Consider the following 23,233-nt stretch of genomic DNA (forward strand, 5'->3'; position numbering starts at 1 on the left):
CAGCATGGGTCATGTATAGTCCTCAGCACATTTTTGAGACTTGATCAAAAGAATTTCATTTAAGCAATCACCATCGCCACAACCTGTGCATCTGTTTTCCAGTTCTTCATTTTTTCTGCTTCTTCCTTCATTCTTCCTGTCTTCACCATGCACCAAACCCCATCCTAGAGTCAAGAAAGCAAAAACAATATACTCAATCTTAGTTACTTTGTTTCTCCCAGCATCTCTGATAAAGCAAGTGATGAAGTTTCAGCTGTTCATTAAAATGATGTTTAAAATACCCATTCTAATATATGTTTTTCTCTCTCTGTACTTAAAATTTCCATGGATAGTTGAAAAGCGACCTATAACGCTGATGTGCCTGTTTCTGTTGTTAGACCCAGCATTTCTGAACCAAGCCATGACTCTTTAAAATGGTCAGATTATATTTATTTAACTGAAGTAACTACTGGCTACTGAGTCTACATTTGTAAGAATGCTGACAGTTTTATCGCTTTTATTCCATGAAGAGGAGAAATTGAAGAAAGCAATTCTATATGTTTCTGTAGCTCAGTAGCTGAGTCACCCATTGTTTATAGAATAATTATCTTCAGACAACATTCCACTTTTGTGTTTACATTTGTGTAGCCCTCCCACCAACTGGACATCCTGCGTAGGTTGCAAATTCTATTATTTTTCTTAGTTGGCCTGCTGATTTTCTCACATTAACCCTTCTGATTTGATTGAGTATGTACACTATGCCTGTCTGCCGCGGTCTGAAAGAACAACATAGCCTTTAGACATTGGCTGAAGGCTGACCATGTATGAAGACATTTAAAATCCCTGGTTTTGGTTTTTTTCCCCTCTGCCTCCCTTCTTCCACATGTACACACCGTAAGCAAAGCACCATGGTGACAAAGAAGCAAGGACCCATATTTTACTGTGATAGTATTCCTATGTAAAGTTCTTGGTGAATTACTTGTTTTCTATACATTCTTTTGAGTAGCCTTTCTGTTCATTACACATCCAGGCCATAGAGAATTTTTTTCCTTCCTGTGGCAGTGGTTTTCTGTTTTAAGGGCTAAATTCGTAATGTTCAATGGGGATACATAAGTGTGTCTTTAACAAAGTACCTGAATTTGCAAGTCTAATTACTGTTGGACAGTCTCCTCACAAAATACGTCTGAATAGCTATCATATTTTTGTTTTTTACAAAATTTGAAATGTCTTCCTTGAATTTAAGAAAACAATTATGGAATTATTGATTATAAAACAATAGCTTTAAGTATTGAAACTTATTAGCTAATACCTTTTAAAAAATTATCATTTACAGGCAGGGAAAGTATACAAATATGACAAATTACACAAGAACCTAAAAAAGATATTTCAGTGGAGTGGAAAGAAAGCATCAGCAATAGTTGTCTTTAAATATCTTGCAAACATCCATGTTTAAAAGGAATCAAAGCCTGTTTTTTGTGAGATATGTGTCAAAATAGTTTTGTTATATTGAGTTCAGTCAAGTAGGACATAAAATCATAGAATTGAAGGTTTGAAAGAAAATGAAAAGGGCCTATCATTCAATCTTGAATTGCCTCTTCAGTATCTGTCATATGCTAGGTAGATTGTCATATGGCCACTACTTGAAAATCTCTTAGAAGGTGGAAATTTCTTCCATCCTGAGGCAGCCCATCCAATGGATAGGCAGCTTGGACAGTTAGATCACTCTTCCTTCAGGGGTTCATTGTCTTTCACCTGATAACTTATAATCTTTGATCAGTGTTCTATCTCTTGACTACATATGGCCAAACTCTGTCTCTATTTCACAAATAGCAGCTGTTTCTTCTTTTTAAATGTGGAGGTTCTTAAGTTATTTAAAGACACTGATTGATGATTTCTTCTTCCTACTCTACTCAAACCTTTTTTTAGGGTCCTGTATAATTTCTTCATTATAACAACAAGGTTTACTAGATAGGAGGATGCTCAAAAACTGAGTTAAGTCCAAACAATTATTGTCATTGAGTTTCTCTGGTCTGCATTCTAGCACCTACTAAAAAGGAAAATGAGAGCATTATAACATTATTTTTGTGAATCCATACCAACTTCCTGTCATCACCACAACCTCTACTGTGTGCTCCGAACTAATCTTTATAGGTAGCCCCATCTTTTCTGGAATATAAATTAAGTGCTAAAGTCATTGTTATTTAAATTTCTCTCTTATTCATAAAAATCAGAATTAGATATTTGTCATCAATTTTGAAATATTCCTCCCACTTTAAAATCACTTCTTTGAAAATCATTAATAAGGGTTTATCAATATTATCAAGTCATTTTCATATCTTGGAAAGTTATTCACCTAGACCAAAACTCAAATTTGTCTGCTGCTTGTTTCTGAGCCAGCCAATCTGTCTTCAACTTTGTAGTACTTCTTAAGAAAACTTGATCTGCTAATACATTTTGCCTGATCAGATTGCCTGATGAAACTAACCTCCTAAGAAGTTGAATCAGAATTATACAGGCAACTTTTCATGAAGCTAGCTACCAAATCTTATATAAGGAAATTACATTGTGGAAGTGAGTTGTTGGTTTTAATTCATGGGGGAATTCAGAAGGGGAAAAAACCAGAATTAGATAAGGTGGATTTTGTGGATGACTACATCAGAGGATGTACATATATGGACCTTTCCAACCTGTTAGTTCATATCTCGCTATCATTCTCTGATGGAGAAAGTAGTTAGAAAAATTTTCTTCATGGGTTACTAAATTCCAGAAAACCAAAGTGTCTATGGATATTTTAATAGAAAATTCACACTTGATGGAGGTAAAATTAGTGAGAGATCTCTTCAACTTGTGTTTTTGTTAGAGTTGGAGGAAAGTGTGTGTTTGTGTGAGTGTGTATGTGTGTGTACACATATATAGTTTAGATATCATTTATACATAACTTACAAGAAAGGCTTTTCTCCCATTTGCAATGTTACATTATGTGTGTAGATGATTTTTTTCTAAAAAATTGAGATATTAATAACCAAGAGGTTGAAGAGTGGACATGTGCATTCTTTCTTTATATTTTACTTGAGCTGATGAAAAAATCTTCAACTGATAAATTATTATGACATTATAAATAATCTTTCATCTTCTTTGGTGGTCTGTGAGGTTCACAAAATTGGAGGGCTAAAAACCTTTTTTTGTTTCTTCTTTCTTCCCATGTCATTAATGTAGTAGGAGACCATAAAAAAAAAGTGCAGCCAGAAGAGGTTTACCTGTTACTGAGTCAACATTTGACAGTCACACTCTATTCTGTCATTTCATGCATGTGCCTTTTAGAGTTTTATAGCTTTGTGAGCTTTATTTCAGGGATGTCCATTATGATAGCTGATCCGCAGCCCATCTCTTTGTGTATGTGTGTCTGACAGAGAGCAAAGCTCATCACTTAGGTAAATCGCAGTTTCAGAGAGCAATAGAAGACTTACCTCCTCAAAGAGATGGACTGCGGATCAGCTATCATAATGGACATCCCTGAAATAAAGCTCACAAAGCTATAAAACTCTAAAAGGCACATGCATGAAATGACAGAATAGAGTGTGACTGTCAAATGTTTAATTTAGGATTAGGTAACTAAGGAAATATCTGCCCCTAAAGCCCAGTGTGCATGTTCTTTTGTTTTGATTGCTCTGTGAAATATCAACATAGGATGTCTATTAGAATTTTTGCAAAAATCGTGAATTTTCAGTTTTTTAAATGTTTTTAAGTCAAAATAATGGAGCAGTGAAAACTTTTTGGGTTAAATATGTACTAGACTTACAGTCTGAAACTGTACCTCATCATACCTGAGTATGAAATGGAAATAAAAAACAATGAGTGAATACATTGTGGTAAATGATAGACAAAAGAGGGAAAAATCTGGGCAATATTTAGAGTTGTCGCAAAAATTCTCCTTTTTTTTTTTTTTCTTTTGAGACAGAGTCTGGCTCTGTCACCCAGGCTGGAGTGCAGTAGCACTATCTTGGCTCACTGCAACCTCCGCCTCCAGGGTTCAAGCGATCTCCTGCCTCAGCCTACTGAGTAGTTGGGACTACAGGCATGCACCACCACGCCCGACTAATTTTTGTATTTTTTTAGTAGAGATGGGGTTTCGCCATGTTGGCCAAGCTGGTCTTGAACTCCTGACGTCAAGCAATCCACCCATCTCGCCCTTCCAAAGCACTGGGATTATAGGCATGAGCCACCATGCACAGCAAAATTCTCTTTTTTAATGTGTATTTGGTCATACGGAATAGAGTTTATAATCATAACAGACTACTTAATACTCAAATTTAACTATTTCTATAATTCTTACATTAGATTCCTTGTCGTTTCAATTTTCCCCATTGACATTTTAGAAATAATATTAAAAGTATATTTATCTTCAAACTAATGATAATCTAACACATTTTACTATTATTTTACAAATTAGGATTCTGGGACTCAAGGAGGATGACTGATTTGTCTAAAGCAGTATGGCTAATATATATGGCAGAGAGTTTGGCTAAAATGTAATATTCTTGTTGCCAAAACTCATTATTTTCTAACCTCAAAAATGTCCTCTTCCCATGAATCCCTGTGGCCTTTTGCCATTCAGAATGGTTTTGGCTTAGAAGTATGAATTGATACTGACCCCTTCCAAACAACGAAGTGTCCATATTTCTTTAGCTATTTCTTGGCTCTCCTTGTTGATTTCCACCACAGCCTGGGATTATATGCAAACAGTATACATGCTGTTTTCCATTATGCAAGTCTTTCAATAAGTCACAGAGCATAACACTAGATACCAAGTGAATATTAATACATTAATAATAATACTCTGTATGTCAGATTTTGGAATTATTCATTTGCACCCAGGAAATGATGTCATCTACAACTTTCTTCTGTAGATTATACAGTTCACTTGGATCTTTCTTCAAGTCAGCATAAAATCAGATTTTTTTCAAGTCTGTTTTTAAACAGGCTTAACCTAATGTTTCTCCTTGATCTCAGCAAACCTGCAGAGTTTTAAAGACGTGATTAGACATACAAGATTCATTTTTGCAAAGAAAATCTAGTTGTTAGCCCATTACTAGTTCTTATTCAAGAGAGAAAGCATACAAGTCATCTTGTTGGGTCCTTACCTCAGGACTTTTACGTTTTGACTGCTTTGTTGTAATTAATCTCTTTGTGCCCTCTATTCTGAGATCATTCAGTGCATTTAGAATTTTGGCAAGTATTCCTTTAAATGTATTTACTTTTCTTCTTTTTTTTGCTATCTTTCTAATAAAAAGAAGGTAAAGGAGAGAAGACTAATGAGTCTTGTCATTTTCAGATCAGCATTCCTAAGTGCTGTGCTCCATTTTTGTTCCAGAATACTTGTCTTTAAATGGGGGAATGGGATGCTATTTTTCTGCACAAACTTTTGACTAACGTGATTTTTATCAGAGCCAGTCAGAGCTAAGATCGTAAGATTGGTAAAAATTGTCACTTGTGCCCATCAGCATTTATTTCTGTTTTCCTAAAATCAGTTTCTTTGGTGTTTCCCATTTTCAACATGTTCCCACTTAACTCTCTTCATACCTGAAAGGTTCCAGCTGCCTCTAGTTGAAAAGATTAATTTATTTAGAAGAACTTTGAGAATCAAAATATTACCTTTTCCTACAGTATTTGCTCTTATGAAAAGACACTTTTAGAAAAGGAAATATTTAACCCATAGAACAGAATCTCAAATGGCTGAGCTTTATACATGATAGTGCATAGGTGAACTCTTTCAGAGAGGTGATGGCTGGAGACAGGTGGGATTGAAAGAACAGAGTAGGAGAGATTTTTCTAGTATGTCAGCTCTTCTGCTTTATAGTAACACTTGTCTGATTCTTTCTCCTCTTATATGCCATTCAATTGAATTTAAACTTTTGAGATTTATTCTTAAATCTAATCCATTCTTTTGGTGGTTCAATATATTGCCTTGACACATAACTACATATTGATACATAAGTACTATATATAAGTACTATACATCAACTTTATAGGATCAGTTTTCATATGGAATTATATGATAATTATTTTTCACTTAAGTTGTTAATTATCTCCTCCTCACATGAGTTTCCTTGTCTTCTGAATTTATTGTCCATACTTTTTAAAAAAATGTGGCAATGTTATCATTTTGATTTACATGCTGTTGTGATGTGTTTTAATTAAAGGCATACCTCACGTGCTCCAATTCCTGCAGTTGCTTCCCCTTTTTCCTGTTCACATGTCTGTTAGCTTAAATTACTATACAGAGGGCTATGAGAAAGTACAGCTTACCAGGCTGACTTCCACTGTGTCCCACTGACATCCTCTTAGAAGCATAGTAAATTTCACTTTGGGGTAGCTAATTGGATTGTTTATTAATATTGTGTGCATTAGTGGTGAATAGTTACAGGTTACTTATTGTAAAAACTGAGTGTGACTTCCCCAAGTGTGCATTAGTGGTGGATAGTTATAAGTTGCTTACTGTAAAAACTGAGTGTGACTTTCCCGCTCATATTTATTAATTTTAGTCTCTTGGTAAGACAGCACAGCATCTGTAGAGCTGAACTCAGAACCTTGAAAGTTGCTTAATGTGTCATTCTTTTTCTACTTTGATTGAGTTCATCTCGCTCTTTCTTTTTGAAAGACCTTGCTTCAGAATGGAAAACTCTCTAGCAAATATGTAGTATTATTGCCTGTACTGTTAAATCAAAGGCTGAGAGGTGATCCAAGCCCAGTACCTTCCTCAAAGAGAGTAAAGTAAAGTCTACATTGACCGAGGACTATCAGATCATGTTGATGGAATGTGTGTGCGTGTTTTTTTTTAAATGTAACTGTCTTTTGTTTTAACAGCTACATTTACTGTAAAGAAAGTCTGTTAAGCTGGTGTCCTTGATGCTCCTGAGCTCAGCTGAATATATACAGCCGACTCTCTCAGCAAAAGACATCCAAAACATATAAAGCAGCTGAAAACAACAACTTCACACACAAAACAAATCGAGTCAGATTCTACAGTTTTAAATGCGTAACTTATTTCAATTTTAATACCATTTAATTCTATAGAACCAAGTTCATATAAACTATTTTGTCTCCAGTTTCTCTACATGTTTTATACCGATTGACAATTTAAAAATAGTTTTCCATTAAATAATGTACATACTTTGATGAATAAAGTACAGGAGTTTCAAGGCCACTAACTTAAGAGAATTTTTAATATAGCATGTATAATTGTCACATTGTCAGAGACTTCATTGAGATAAAGCAAGTACTGTGTTAAGAATTTCAGTATCTTATTAATTCTTCATGGGAACATTAGTTGGGCCCTTTACCTGTAACACAGTTATCTTAAATCATTGATTACTTTCTGGAAACATTTTATTGTGTCAATAGCAGATCTGCAGTGTATGTGGTTCACTAGTATGATTCATGACTATGTTCCTCAGAAATGAGGTGAATAATTATAAAGAAACTTGAGACAATGTTACGAGATCCAATGGATGCTTTTCTTAAAACTGTTTTGGAACTACATCCTCAGAGCAGTGCTAGCGAGTTCAAGAGAAAGTTACCAACCTTTCATTACATGCTTTTTCTGTTCCTAAGTCACCCAGTTTCTTAATTTGACAGTCATTTCATGTCTCATGTGGTTTAGATTAAGCATTATATTTTTCTTGAAAAAAATTTATTTTGTAATGCCATGTTCTCCATGAATGTAAATCGTGCACTGCATGCTTCAACAACTTGATGTCTCTGTAGATCTAATTTTGGTATATTTGTATCTCAAATAATTCGCCAACTCAATATTTTGGCTTAGTAATCCAAATCAAATTGTGGTCCAAGTAGCAGGCACTCACATTGGATGTACAGAGACTTGACAAGCAATTAACAATGAATATTTAAACGTCTTCATTACCCTTGCATGAGGAATGCAGATGGCATTTGGGAAGATGGCAACCAGAGGGCACTACTGTGAATTGTGTTTCTATTATTTGGTCACCTGACTATTGGAAGACTTTCTCTGGGCTCCATGCCACTTCTATACTTCTACTGTCTGGCCAAAAATAAAGCAGACATTCCAAATGTTAAACAGGTTGCTTCCATGAAATTTCTATGGACATTTTGTGATTTGGGAAGGTTATCTCCAAGGATCCCCGCATATATCCTTTAGGCATACCAAACCCAAACACCAAGACTTTATTGGGGCTATGAGAATCGGAGTTCCTTCAAAAATCCTGATGATCATTCCCTTAATGACTTCAGCTTAATGTGCTGAAAGTGCAAAGGTGAATAAATCAACATTGCATCCTTTCCAGAAGCTAGAAAATAAAATGTCTTCAAATAATTATAATTCCTAGACTGATCTCTTATTATAATTTTTTTAAAGGAAAAAACAACACTGGAGAGTCTGACTCAGCAACTGGCAGTTAAACAGAATGAAGAAGGAAAATTTAGCCATGCAATGATGGATTTCAATCTGAGTGGAGATTCTGATGGTTTGTGAAAATTGTTCATATGTATTCCAATAATGCACGAAAGTGTCTATTTAGTGCCAATTAAAACTGCTAAAAAATAGACTAGACATCCACCTCATACCTGATCATTACAATAAGAGGTCACGTATACTGAGCAGTTCCCATGTGCTAAGCACCCTGCTGAGTGCTTTGCATGAATCATCTCATTTAATTCCTAGTCAACCTATGATAAGTCCCATTGCAGAGAAAGAGTCTGAGCCTCAGGAGTTTTGAAGCATTTTCCCCAGGTCACAGAGCTCTAAGCGCCACAGGCAGGAATTGAATTGAGATGGCATGATTCTAAAGCAAATGCCCTTAATCACCAGCTACCCCATCGCTCCCTTCCCTATTTCTTTCCTTCTTTGTCTTTTTTTTTTTTTTTTTTTCCTTTTTTGAGACAGAGTCCTGCTTTGTAGCCCAGGCTAGAGGGTAGTAATGCAGTCATAGCTCACTGCAGCCTTAGCTTCCCAGGCTCAAGTGATCCTTTCACCTCAGCCTCCCGAGCAGCTAGGACTATAGGTGCACGCCAACATGCCCAGCATATATGTGTGTGTGTGTGTGTGTGTGTGTGTGTGTGTGTGTGTGAATATATATATATATATATATATTTTTTGTAGAGACAAGGACTCACTATGTTGTCCAGTCTGATCTCAAACTCCTGGGCTCAAGTGATCCTCCCACCTCAACCTCCCAAAGTGCAAGGATTACAGGCATGAGCTGCTGCACGCAGCCTCACTTCCCTTTTTCTTGTACACAAAACAAACATTTTCAGAATTTTGTCTCTGTCAGCTCATTCTTAAGTTTCCATTTGTCAAGCCCTAGCCAGAATACATGGCTCAGAGGACATTTCCAGGATTTTTTTTTTACATTTTGGAACCGTTCTCTCCAGTGTTATGTACTGCATAGTCAAGTGCCCTGCCCACTCTCTGTAACCTAACTCGAATCCAGCTGCACGGCTTTATGCTCCCCTCTCATAGGCCTCCAGACTTCTGTTTTCTGTATCATCTCTGAACATTCTGAACATCCACAGTGACAACAAATTAAATTGATACTCTGATTTTTAATAGCATAGCAAAGAGGGAAAAAGAAGAAAGTCCTGTTCTTCTTATAAAGTACCCTGACTGGGAACATCGCCCTACTGTCAGGTAACATCCATGCTTTTTAAGCGTTCCTTTGGTGGCACAGCTCTCAACTTTGTTACTATTACGGGCAAGTTCCCTGCATACAGAAAAGAGTGCACCAGGGCAAACCAGTGAGATGCATATTTTAAGAGAGGGTCCCCTTGAACCCTCCAGTATACATAGCTCTCTACTCCGTGCCTTGGGCCAATTCTACTTTTAAGACCAGGTCTGTATGAGTCAAGGGATTAAACAAACCTGCACATTGAAACACATAATTCTATCAAGACTGAATTTCATTCAATTGGATTCACTCTGCATTTTTCTAGTCTAATGTCACAAACATTTTCTATTTTCTACTTCACTTAGATAAGATAAACCTAGCCTGTGTACATTTAAAGAGCTTGTTTAGATTTGATGAAGACACATAATGTTCATTTTATTGCTTATGTCGCTGTAAGGTGTAAGAACAAGGAAAGGCAGATGTGCAAATGATCATTTGCTAGTCACAAACCCATTTTAGGAAGATGTTGCCATATATTTGCACTTATTTTGTCAATAAAAGACAATTACTAGTAATAACACATTTCATAAATTTTAAGTTATATTAGCATGGTAAAATAGACCCACAGTAATCAGCATTAAAACATCAAAGTTTTTGATGCCGTTATTAGTTAAATTCAATCATGCTTATATGTGAAATATTTTCCACTTTTCATTAAACCAAAGAGCATGTTACTAATGAGAAATATTGAGAAATTTCACCAACAGGTATGCTGTTTTTAATGTGTCGCTATAGAGGTCTTCAAATTTTGGCCATTTTGTTTGATTCCTGTTTCTTCAAATTTAAAAAAGAAAAAATGAGGAATGAATACAAAGCAAGAAAAGAAAAATAGTGCTTTTGGTGATAATACAGTCTCTAGAAATCCCCGAAGTATTTTTAGACTTTTAAATACTACCAAAATACATCTGCAGCTTTTGTGATAATAACCAGTGAAAACCTACTGTCAGAGTTCTACTAGTTCTCCTTTATTTTTTCTTTGCCTAAACTCAAGTATCTTGGAAGCTCTTTAATCTGCTGAAGCCATTCTGAGAAGTCACATAAGCCTGGAGGAGTGAATGCATCTTCCAGAGCTATCGTTGTTAACTCATGAGTTGTGTTTTATCATCTGTGAATCTTACTGATTGAAATGTAACTGTCCATGGGACTCTTTGGATAACTTTAGCTATTAGGGGGAAAATTCAAAGGAAATTATTATTTTTCTCACCTTAAACATGTGACTTTAGACTCCTTAAGAAACTAGAGTAATATAACTGTTTATTTGTTCGTTTCCTTATCATTTTTACATATATTTGGGGTCAGACCTGTTGTTGCTGTATCAGCATATGTCATGCATTTATCAGCATATAATTTCAAAGAAAAGACAATTATGTTACAGGGAAATATCTATACTGTTTTTAACCTCAAAATTTGGTGTTTTTATTTACATATGTTCAGACAGTCTTTAAGTAGCAAAAATATATCTCCCTTATAATCATCCATTCTGCCAAATTTATTTCTGCTTCTTTACCTATTTCATATTTCTATACTACTGGTATGCCTATTGATTTAATCTAACTATTCTCTTTCCAAATTGCATCAAAAATCACATTTTGGAGTTTATTGTGAGCTGTTGAAAGTAAATGGGGAAACAGTTCACTAAAAGAAAGAGAAAACAGATTAGAAATGGGTTAAAAATACAAATACAACATTTGCCACCACAGGACTTATCACAAAAACTTCATAAACAAGCATCTGTCTTAAGAACTAGAAGTGCCATTATCAGAAGTACTTTTTGTTTTCAGATATCTTAATAGACTAAAAAATAGGAATGCAAGGAAAAGAGCTGCCAAAAGTTTTAACACTAACACGAAGTGGTATGTCCTGTTTTCAGGAAGTGCTGGAGTCTCAGAGTCAAGAATTTATAGGGAATCCAGAGGGCGTGGTAGCAATGAACCCCACATAAAGCGTCCAATGAATGCCTTCATGGTGTGGGCTAAAGATGAGCGGAGAAAGATCCTTCAAGCCTTTCCTGACATGCACAACTCCAACATCAGCAAGATATTGGGTAAGAAAAACATTAAGAACTAAGTGACATATGGAATAAAGGCACTGTCCTGTTTCCTGCAGCTGTGGAAGGATCCTGGATTTGGAGGCCATGCAGCTCATGATATCTGCTTATCCAGAAAATAAGCATCGTCATTGAGGCTTCTTCTGTTGATGAAGCATTCTATGTTCATTGGGAAATATATCAACCATATTTCTATAGCTCATTTAGCTGTTTGTTTTCATACTAATTATTCTAATGCTTTATCATCTTCAAAAATCTAGAAATATTTTTACTAAAGCTGAGAAAATAGTTACTTTCACGAGTCACTAGACATTGCTACTGATCATTTGTATTCATTTCATTGCATACTATAGACAACTTATTGTAATCTTAAGGTCTCCTTCCTCTCTCATCATCCTCTGTAACAGAAGTATAAGAAGTTTTGTTTGTAGAATTCATCATGTTGTGGGGGTGAGGGTGGAGGTGGGGAAGGTGTTTATTCCAGTGCTATAATTGAAAACCAGCATTAGATTCTCAGAACACAGGAAGATGTAGAGTGCACATTTTTACATTTATACTTTTAGTAACCATAAGTACTAAAGATACTTTTAATAATAATAACTTTTAATACTTTTCAGGATGATTGAAAGGAGACTTTTCTGCCATTGCAACATTCAATTTAACAGAAAACAAAGTACACATTTACTCTACCTACACAGACACTGAAGCACACAGGAAAAATGGTAGGGAAGATAGAGTGCAGAATATAAAGATACCTACCATAGAACAATTCAGGTCCAAGGGGAAAAAAAAGAGAAGATTCCATTGCTTTTGTGCCTTACCTTGACATCATTATCATTGTAATTATCATTATCTTCATCAATATCTTTGTCTTCATAATCTTCACCTTCAAGTAGCCTGATGGCCAGATACTCGACAATCTAAGAAAATTTTGATTACTCACTCTGTGACTTCTAAGAGTTTAATGATAAAAATAGAATAGAAATATTTGATCAGAAAATGTTGGCTTTAACAAGTCACCAAATTTGTCAAAATTATAAAATCTTTATTAAAATTCATAATGCACTTGGAATTACATGGAGTTTATAATGATAGTATCACTTTTGATTCTTTACTGATGATCTATAAATGGCTAACATATTGATGAGGGTTTTTTTTTTTAATTTTTTTTATTTTTTGGAGATGGAGTCTCGTTTTACCCCCCAGACTGGAGTGCAGTGGTGTGATCTCAGCTCACTGCAACCTCTGCCTCCCAGGTTCAAGCAATTATTCTGCCTCAGCCTCCTGAGTAGCTGGGATTACAGGTGTGGGCCACCATACCCAGCTAATTTTGTATTTTGGCCAGGCTAGTCTCAAACTTCTGACCTCAGATAATCCACCTGCCTCAGGCTCCCAAAGTGCTAGGATTACAGGTGTGAGCCACCACATCCGGCTGCATGAGTTTTTATGATCCCATATTCTCAACAAAGGTAATAGATGCCACCAAGTCCGCAAGGTGCATTTGTAATGGGATCAAAACAGAAACCATTAGCCACTTAAACTTGTATCTCATTTTTCACCTAAATCTTATCTAAAAAGACATGAACATACAAAGCTTTCAGTAGTATACATAGAAAATATGAAACTCTGTGTGTAAAAATATATATCATGCATAATCAAAAACTTGAACTGATCAAGAGGAAATCCACATTTTTTTTACATCTCCACCAGTGCTGGTCTGTTTTTCCTTTTTGTGACTATATTCTACCTTCCATATGAAATTTCCCATCTTTACAAAACTACCAGTTTCATTTGGAAAAACTCTAGAAAAGAATGCTTTATGTAAACATATTTCAAGTTTTAATATATCAGTTATTACCAAATTAGAAATCCAAAATTGTCAGAATAAAGAACAAGTTAAATGCTAAGATTTCAAAACTGGCTTTATATTATTCAACTCATGTATCTGAATACCAAAAAGGTGATAATCATCAATTAAAACTGTCTTAACTATAAGAAATACCAGTTTTGATGAAATGATATTTTAGGAAATATAGCAAAAGCCTCCGTGGAAAAGAGATGACTGGCTAAGATAATTCCCTTCTGATCTGAGGGAAAGAATATTAGAATGACCATATGATCATATCATAATAGACAACATGAGAGAGAATACTGCCTAATTTCAGTCTTTCTGATGAAATTGTGTTATTAAAAGATATAACATTTATATTTGGGAACAAATAAAACATTGAGGTGTTTTGGGCCTCAATATTTAGTCACAGCTTTAAATAAATAAGTGATCGTCAAATATCCACAAGAGCATTCTAAATGGCCCATTTCATACAAAAGTACAAAGAAAGCTTGATGTTTTCCTCTTTGCTGATTGTTTTGGATAACAGCCTCAACAGCATGCCGCTAATTCATTCCGCTTAAAACAGGCGCTTGAGCTGGGTTGACATTTTACGTAGTCTCTGGGGATCCTAGTTGACATTTTAAAGGGCTTCTAAGCATTTTATAATACCCTAAAATCTGGTTTTAATAAGCCATTCTGCTGAAATTGTTAACATAAGGAATCACCTTTTACTGCTTGGCGCTAGATCAGGGGATGAGGGACATCTTTTTCTGATTAGATATACAGTAGTTGGAGTAAAACGTGTAAATTCATTACAGACCCCATGGAGATGACACTGTTCCTCAGCTCAAACTCTTCACTTTTAGTGAAGATTTAGAAAGAAAAGGAAAATTGTAGGAACTTTTTATTCCTTTTTATTTAGAGCATCAAATATTTTTGATTGAAACTTCCTCTTTTGTCGTCAGGAGGAAAACCCAATTGTCCTTCTCTACTTTTTTCTTCTAAAAGACCAACCTTTTGAAAGCAGCAGGGAATAAACTCCCTGGACATCAATATAGAGTAAGCAGCCAGCCATGCCCAAATTAAGTAGATATTTTTTATCTTTTTTTGATGATACCCAAAATGCTTTCTATCATTCTCATCAAGTGTGGTTCAGGGGTTAGTTAACACCTTAGCTGAATACAATGGTTATCGTACCTGCAAAGCCATTGAAATCAAAACCAAACTTGTCGGTTGGTTAACCTAACTCAAGGTTACTGTTTTGAAAATGAAAACTGGATTTGCCACATGGAAACACTGCTCTGTACTGTCATAAAATGTAGTAGTTAGCCATTTGCCCCAGTTTGTGCTTAGCTATCTTAATTCTTAGGTTTGAAAAGACTTGGAATTATTATATGGCCATATTTTAAAATGTAAGTTAGGATTCAGTGATACTTTCAGAGAAATTATACTATCAAGAGTTAAACTATTTTATAATTCCCGCTCATGCCAGATTTGGAAGCCAACTTATCTTAAGAATTTACACATCTTTTATTATCCCATTTCTTGATATACATGCATCTTTTTTTTCTCTTTTTTTATGTCAGACCAGCTTTCTTTAAGTTAGTCTAATCCCTCTTTCCACTGAAAGACCTTAAGTATTATATTCTTCCTCTATAGGATGTTCTTCTCTTTGTGATCCCCGTAGGAGTCATTCCTACAGCAAAGCCTTCCTGACCTGCAGGGGATTGATCTCACCTCCTTATCATATGTTCTCTTACTTTCCTGTACTTCCCAAAACTATAAGGGAAATAAATTTTATAATTAGATATTTCATGTGTATTCCATGATTGAATATAAGCTTCAAAGAGACAGGAACTATAACTTTTTTATTCACTTACTACTTCATATCAGTAATTAATACAACATTATGCACATATTAGGAATATAAAAACAACTCTCACATTCCAAGGCAGATTACTTCAAAGCATAAACATTTTCTTTCCTTTGAAGAGCAAAAGCTTTTTGGCTTGTAGATAATTTAAACTTAGGGAAGAGTCTTTGGCAATTCCTATTCTAATTGAAAATGCTGGTTTCATTTTTGAATTTTGGGATAAAGATAGCTAATAGATTTTACATTAGATCCACCATCCTTGATCCATTTTTCAGCGTATTCCTGTTTGTGAGTTATTTATAGTAAGCTCACTTTCCACTCCCTGATCTGAAGTTCAAAAAACTGGTACCAATGCTTGGAAGAAACTCCATGAAAAGAGTTGCTCTGTTTAATAGTGTTATAATCATATCTGTGTTTATAAATACCCTGAGAATAACGTAATGATATTCAAGTATCTTCAGAAAATAATGCTGGGCCAACAAGGAGTTTGAGATTATACCTACAAATGATATGGCTTGACCAACCAACTTAATTTTGGACGATGCTATTTAAACAGAAGTTTAAGAAAGGAGTGGAAAAAGAAACTTTATTATTTAAACTGTAACCTGCATTTCTATTGTAAATAGAATAAATTCATATTGGCTTTCTAGATTTGGAAATTGTACCTATGCAATATCTCTTTCAATTTCTAAGGGAAAAAATTTCAACATTTCTAAGGGAAGAGATACCTCTTTCACTGCATGCTGTAATAAACATAACAGCCTATATGATGAATTCTCTACATGTGTAGGGAAGAACTATTCAACAGTGAGCTACTTGCATTTAATATATGGTGTTATGGGTGAGTAATGAACTCATTCAAAAGCTTCTAAGATCTTACTTGGATGACATTTAAAGGCAGGTAAAAGACCATTTGGTAGGGATATCCTGGTTGTAGTTTTTCGGCCTTTGTGCATTCGGGTTGAGTTGAGATGACTATTTGCAGATAAACACACACTTCATCTGCAAATAGATTTTTAACTCTCTCTTAATAAAAAGTAAACACTATTACTACCACTTCTATTTGAAAAAAAAAAAAAAAACTTTGACAGAATCAACGTTTTAAACCATATCTAAAATGTGAATTAACATAAACTATTTGTATTTAAGCTTCAAACTTGTCTTTTTTAATCCCAGCTAAATTCATACCAAAATTAATAGTGAAAAGAAAGGGGGAAACAATTTGGGTTATTATTACTAATACAGACTACATTATGGGAAGTGACATCTTTGTATGTTACTGAAATTAATTTATTAAGAGAAAATCTTACTCAGTACACACTTACTTTAATTGTGACCTCTGCTATATTTTATATAGTAGGTGGCCATATATAGGAAATGCCGTACATTATAGCACAATTTAAGTTCTGTCAAATCTGAGTTTGAGCCACAGATCTGCACTTCAATAATTATGGCCCTGGCTAAGTTAGTTTGAATCTCAATTTTCTCAACTATGAAAACAGATAGAAATGCTGTCTGTCTTATAAGATTGAGGTGAAAGGTAGGAAAGGGATAATGCATGTCAAGCTTTTAGCATAGTATCTGGCACATAGTAGTTATTCAGTCCAAGTTGATTAATATTATAATTTTAATTATAATTAAAATGTTAATAAAATGAATTTTTTACTACTATCATTTTCATAAGCATAAAATACTTAAACATTTTGGGGAGGGTGAGACTACATGATATATGTTAGGAACTTTCGTAGTAAAAAACATCTCCCACATAAAATACTCAACAACTTGATACAGTAATTAGTCTCAGACTCAAAATGTGTGATAAAATATTATGTAACTTTTGTTCACATGTGAATTATATCATGATCTAATGTAGGAATGAGAAATATATTCATTAAATTATGAGCTTTTGGGTACATAATACAAAAGTTTGGCTAAACTATGAATTCAAGCCAGAGAAAAAAATGAATTGCCCAGTGTTTATATCTTTAGGTACAAAACCACCACCACCTCTGTTCTTGTGGGATCTCGCTAATCAAAAACAGGTTTATGTATTTCTGGGTTTTGGTCAACATCCCTACTTTAGATTTTCTTGTTCTCAGCTATATCTCTTTTTAGACTGCTTAGAAGCTGTGCCAATTGGCATCCTAACCTTCTTTCTTCATAGGATCTCGCTGGAAAGCTATGACAAACCTAGAGAAACAGCCATATTATGAGGAGCAAGCCCGTCTCAGCAAGCAGCACCTGGAGAAGTACCCTGACTATAAGTACAAGCCCAGGCCAAAGCGCACCTGCCTTGTGGATGGCAAAAAGCTGCGCATTGGTGAATACAAGGCAATCATGCGCAACAGGCGGCAGGAGATGCGGCAGTACTTCAATGTTGGGTATGGACCCTTCAGTCATTTTTCTCATGGGGCAAACTTCCTGTTATACTTAATGGGATGTGAAACATATTTGTTCAGTTGCAAAGAGGCATTTTGAAAGAGAATCTGAGCTCAGAGTATTTTCAGAGACTAACAGTCTCCCACATGGTCTTGAAAAATATATGCATATGAATCCACTGCAAGTTCCTAGCTCTAACATGAGATTTGTTAACAACTAGTTTAAAAATAAGATAACTACAAGTAAATAATTTTGAAGCTTTCTATTAAAAACTTAGAAGTATAACTGGTTCTTTTCTTCATTGGTTTGCATTACCTCCTAAGCTTCACCATGATCAATTTTACAATTGACAACTTTGTTGAGACAATACAAAATAAAAACCATTTCGAAAGAAAAAATACTTATTTCTAAATACAGAGAGGTTAGTGAGCTATCAAGGTACATGTGTGGCCCTTGTAGGTAACACAAGCTAGGGATTATATTTAGGGCACAACAAGGTTATGAACAGGAAGTTTCATTCTGAATGAAGAACGCAGCTCCAAGATGGTTTACAGTGCTCCGGTGGCAAGGTTGTTGATAGTGTTGTAGATGTTCTACAGAAATGCATTGCTTCTACAGAATTCTCTCAAACACAAAAATAAAGTTGTTCATCTTTGAAATAGAAGTTAGCTCCTAAGAGCTACTTAGAATAATAAATATTGTTCTAAATATGGGCAGAGAATAACATAAAAGCCTTTTCAAATCTGCTCTGTCCCCTCCAGTTCCTTGGAAAAGGCTACATGCTCTGTCTAGGGTTCTGTGATTCATATGCAAGCACATGACTCCTCACAAAGATAAACACAAAGCCCAACAGTTCTTGGGTTAATAGTAAACATATGAATGAATAAAAACAAGCATAAATGAGCATCATCTATTCATTCCTTTCTATAGGACCACCTACGTTATTTATAGGACCAGTTGCAAAAATGAAGAGACAGAGTCTCTTGTTAAAAAGTTATTAGGAATTTTGGCCTGGCGTGGTGGCTCACACCTGTAATCCTAGCACTTTGGGAGGCCGAGGTGGGTGGATCACCTGAGGTCAGGAGTTCAAGACCAGCCTGGCCAGCATGGTGAAACAGTCTTTATTTAAAAACAAACAAAAAAAAGTTATTAGGAATTTCAAGTCTGTGGCAGCAAAGCTTTAAATCAAAGTGTGGGACCTTAGTGCAGTTGCACCGTTTGTACATCCTTGAAGCTGGCCCTGCTTCCTACCACTATGACTGTGTGAATTTGTTCAGTTCTGGTGTGTTCTGGTGGGAAAGTTTTATTTTTAGAACTCTAATACTTTAGGATTTTCCTATTAAAATGTAATTATCTTTAGGTTTAATTCTAGGGAAAAATACCATTTCTGCATGTTATAGTGAAGGAAAAATGAACTTGGAGTTAAGGACCTGGGTTCTTCTGCCTCATCTTTTTGTACCCTCAGTTTTTTTAATAAAGCGGTAGTCACAAAACAGGATTAAGAATAAGATGGACAATACATGTAAATGTCTTGCAATCTATGAAGCACTACATAGAAGTAAGGTATTAAAGTCAAAGTTGGATACAGTTTGAAAAATGTTCGGCAGTTAGATAAAATCAGTATCTTAGAATGGGACATTGCTGAGCAAATTAATTGCAAAGTCCATATCTAACTATTCACTCACCCATGATCTCTTTTTGGAAATTCCTTTCTTGACAGGCAACAAGCACAGATCCCCATTGCCACTGCTGGTGTTGTGTATCCTGGAGCCATCGCCATGGCTGGAATGCCCTCCCCTCACCTGCCCTCGGAGCACTCAAGCGTGTCTAGCAGCCCAGAGCCTGGGATGCCTGTTATCCAGAGCACTTATGGTGTGAAAGGAGAGGAGCCACATATCAAAGAGGAGATGCAGGCCGAGGACATCAATGGAGAAATTTATGATGAGTACGACGAGGAAGAGGATGATCCAGATGTAGATTATGGGAGTGACAGTGAAAACCATATTGCAGGACAAGCCAACTGATAAGGGTCAAAAGATTGTTGTGACCTTAGGACTTAAAGAAGCCCTAACAGGTTCATCCTTACCAGTGGCCAAGCACATTAACTTTCTCATACACTGACTGTTACTTTAACTGTTAGTCTTAAATAGTTGGGACATCAGCTGACTAATAGACCTCAGCCTCAAAAGGCTTGGAAAGAAAAAAAAATACAACAAGCAGACAACAATATCAACAACAAGAGATTGAAATAAGCTATGGGTAAAATAATGCCAGTAATTCAGCTGCTACATCCAAGCACTGAAGTCTTACCCGTCAACTTTTTTTTTTTTAATAAACTTTATGGCTGTTTGTTCTACAATGTTCTAGAAATTCTCACTCAGGTACACAGTGCCAACAAGTGGCTTGTGAATGTGTTTTGTTGTTTTGTGCTACAATTTTTAAAAAGAAATAAGTTTTGTTTTGTTTTTGGGGGTTTCTGGGTTTTTTCCTTTTCTTTTTCTTTCATTTTTTTTCTTTGTAATGCACCTGACAGGAAAAAAAAAAAGAAAAATGAATTTCTCTTTACTTCTCTCCACCTTCTCCATCTCTATACTTTAAAGATGGAAGTCTGTGCATGAGGGGGAAGAGGGAAAAAGAGCCTGTTTTTAACTTACTTGCTATCCACCACAAATTAAGCAATTATTTTCTTTAGAGGACTTTCTTTATCTGTTGCACACCACACTACATCTTTGAGCAAGTGCCAAATTTGTACTGAAGTGTTGACCAAGTTCATTTTTTCCCTTTCCTTTTTCCTGTTCCTTCTTAAGTTAGGACAGTGTTATAACTTAGACAATCCCTTAGAAAACCTGAAATACCAGCAGCTGGTGAGATTTGACTTTTTTTTTTTTTTAATGGAAACTGTAGGTGCTGTTCTCAGGTGAAAAGAGAGAGAGACATAAGAAATTTAGAGAAAAATATTTTCTGATCTTGGATTTTTGTGTGTATGTATGTGTGTGATTATGGTACTAATAGGAATAACGTTGGACCATTGTGAGTTAAACCCACATCTGGGGATGAAATCCCACATCCTCCCAAGTGACTGGTCTAGAAATAATCTTGACCTTGACTTTGCACTTCAAATGACAACTTAACCAAGTATAGGGCTCAGAAATTATATTTTTAAATGTCTAATATGATTATTATTGGATGGATCAGGTGGCCCTGTGTAATAGAGGTGTGCATGTATAACATGGAAGCTACTAGCAAACTGTTCCCAGATGTCCTTTCTCCCTGGTCAGTTGGTTCTATTAATGTTTGCTACTTAGTGACTTTTGTTTTTCCTGTTGATATTTCGAGCAAAACAATCATTGTTTTCATTGAATATATTTGGCCATTTTTCAGATGAATAGAATTAGCTTATTTCTTCAACATTCCATCCTTTCCTGATCAGGAAATGAAACTGATGATTTTATAAGGTATTTTTCACCCCTCCATGAAATGAGGTGGAGGCCTTTAGCATTTCAGAAGTGTGGGCCATGTGTAGTTCATGCCATAAAAAGTAGTATTTAATTAAAAGTCATTGCAGCCCAACAAAATGGAGCCTGGCTGCACCCAGGGATCCTTGCCACTGCTCTTCCCTTGCTGTCAGATGAATCCACTGAAGTCCATCTTTGGTTTGAGCAGAGTATTTGTGAAGAGCAACAACTGAATGTGATGGGACTGCTTATGTAGATTTTGCCAGCCAAATGCCAAGGCAGTTGTAGGGCCTGTACAAATAAATGCAAAATCATTTCAAGTCAATTGCCATTATTTGTATTGAAGTATCAGATAGTAAATACTGCAACTAGTAGCTCAATGTGCTATAGTTTTCACTCCAGTCATCATTTTCCTATTCCACCCCCACTAAACACCACCCTAAAGTTGGATTTTTCATATAAATAAAAAAAAATTTCTTTTATTTTTCTCTCTCTCAAAAGACTTGCTCTGGGGTTTTGCTTGGAGGAGCTGATCATATCCTGCATGTCAGAGATTTCGTTATGTTTGTTTTTCCTGTTTTTGATGACTTTATTTTCATTTGAACTGCCTCTTTTTGCTAGTGTTGTAATAATGATGATGATGATAAAATAATAATAATAGTAATAATAATAATGGTCAGCTGTTCCCAGATTAGTAAGTTATGTATAATTTATTTTATTTCTCCCCTTCTATTTTATTCTGCTCCGATTTGGAAGTGCAGCCAATAAGCTGTTAGATATTTAAAACAAATTTCCATCTCCAATTCATATATGTATGTATATGTATATATATGTGTGTGTGCATATATATATATACACATACATACACACATACACACACACACATTTACCCACACAATTTTACTTCTCCTTCCATAAGTTTTCTCCTTTTTAAGAATTTTGGCCCCAACAATATCTGTTCTGATGTTTAAAACAAAGGAGTGAATTCATAGGAGGGTTGTGTTCAATCTTAACTAACTTATGCTCTCATCACTCAGTTATTTAATTGCCACAGTCATCTAGAGCCAATTTTTGTTTTTGTTTTTGTTTGTTTTGTTTTTAAGCACTCTGGATAAGGAAAAACTAGACACTTGTTTTTATATCATTATTATGTACAATGTGAAAACAGATTTTTAAAAATTTTGTTCTCTGTCTTTGTTAACAAATTCCTTCTGATTTATGTGGGTTCACCTCTCACGTTTGCTGGATACTTACTTCACACCATGTTATAAAAGATGCTTTGTTTTCATTTCATGACTTTGGGCTACAAGAATACTTTGTTTTAGCTCCAGGTAGATGCCATTGAAGGCATTCATGGCTGAAACCAATAACACACCAGTGAATTGACAACGATTCTGTTTAGTCTTTTTTTGTTTTACTTTGTTTTATTTGAAGGGAAAACAAAATTGTTAATGGTGACTTTTAACTGCTGAAATTCAAAAGTTAATCTTAGCTAGGTTTATGTCTGAGACTAAACTGTGCATGAACTGAAACAAAAAGCAGGCTCATAGCCCTGCATTCTGTTCCCTTGTTCTGATGGTTAATTCACTGGATATCAAATTTTCTTTGCCCTAGTTTTCCCGGTTACAAAAGCAAAAATAGTTGTATTAATGTTGAAAGTGCTATGAAATCACTTGGCAAAAGGTGCTATGAATAGCAACTTACTGTGTTACTACATTGCCTTTTTGGCATTTGGTTGATTTATAATTTTGGTCAAGGATCCTAAAACCCTGTATTCTTTTTCTGTGCCCCATAATGACCAAAAAAGATAAAGAAAATGAGAGTAAGATCAAAAGATCAAACTAAAACACAGTCCCCTCCTCTCTGCTTTCTTACCTACCTGTTCACACTTTATCTCTTTGCCTTTCTCTCTCTCTCTTACACACACACACACACACACACACACACACACACACACACACACACACA

At 35.3% G+C, this 23,233-nt stretch overlaps 1 protein-coding gene and 1 long non-coding RNA gene across 18 annotated transcripts in view; one reads left to right on the forward strand and one right to left on the reverse strand.

Annotated features, from left to right (window-relative positions):
- SOX5 (SRY-box transcription factor 5) overlaps positions 1 to 21,720 on the forward strand; it is a 1,011,218-nt gene extending 989,498 nt beyond the window's left edge. For all 17 annotated transcript variants that reach the window (XM_032284295.1, XM_032284302.1, XM_032284196.1 and 14 more), the window contains 4 exons: positions 8,372 to 8,480; positions 11,551 to 11,724; positions 17,596 to 17,812; positions 19,531 to 21,720. In XM_032284295.1, coding sequence (XP_032140186.1) covers positions 8,372 to 8,480; positions 11,551 to 11,724; positions 17,596 to 17,812; positions 19,531 to 19,834 — 804 coding nt within the window. In that variant the 3' untranslated portion in view covers positions 19,835 to 21,720. The remainder of the gene's footprint in view (positions 1 to 8,371; positions 8,481 to 11,550; positions 11,725 to 17,595; positions 17,813 to 19,530) is intronic.
- Positions 21,201 to 23,233, reverse strand: part of LOC116555585 — a 2,476-nt gene continuing 443 nt past the window's right edge. The window contains exon 2 of the long non-coding RNA XR_004270591.1: positions 21,201 to 23,181. This is a non-coding gene — a long non-coding RNA (uncharacterized LOC116555585). The remainder of the gene's footprint in view (positions 23,182 to 23,233) is intronic.

Source organism: Sapajus apella, unplaced genomic scaffold, assembly GCF_009761245.1.
Source record: "Sapajus apella isolate SASKATOON/1434 unplaced genomic scaffold, GSC_monkey_1.0 scaffold2, whole genome shotgun sequence".
In the NCBI taxonomy this organism is placed as follows: domain Eukaryota; kingdom Metazoa; phylum Chordata; class Mammalia; order Primates; family Cebidae; genus Sapajus; species Sapajus apella.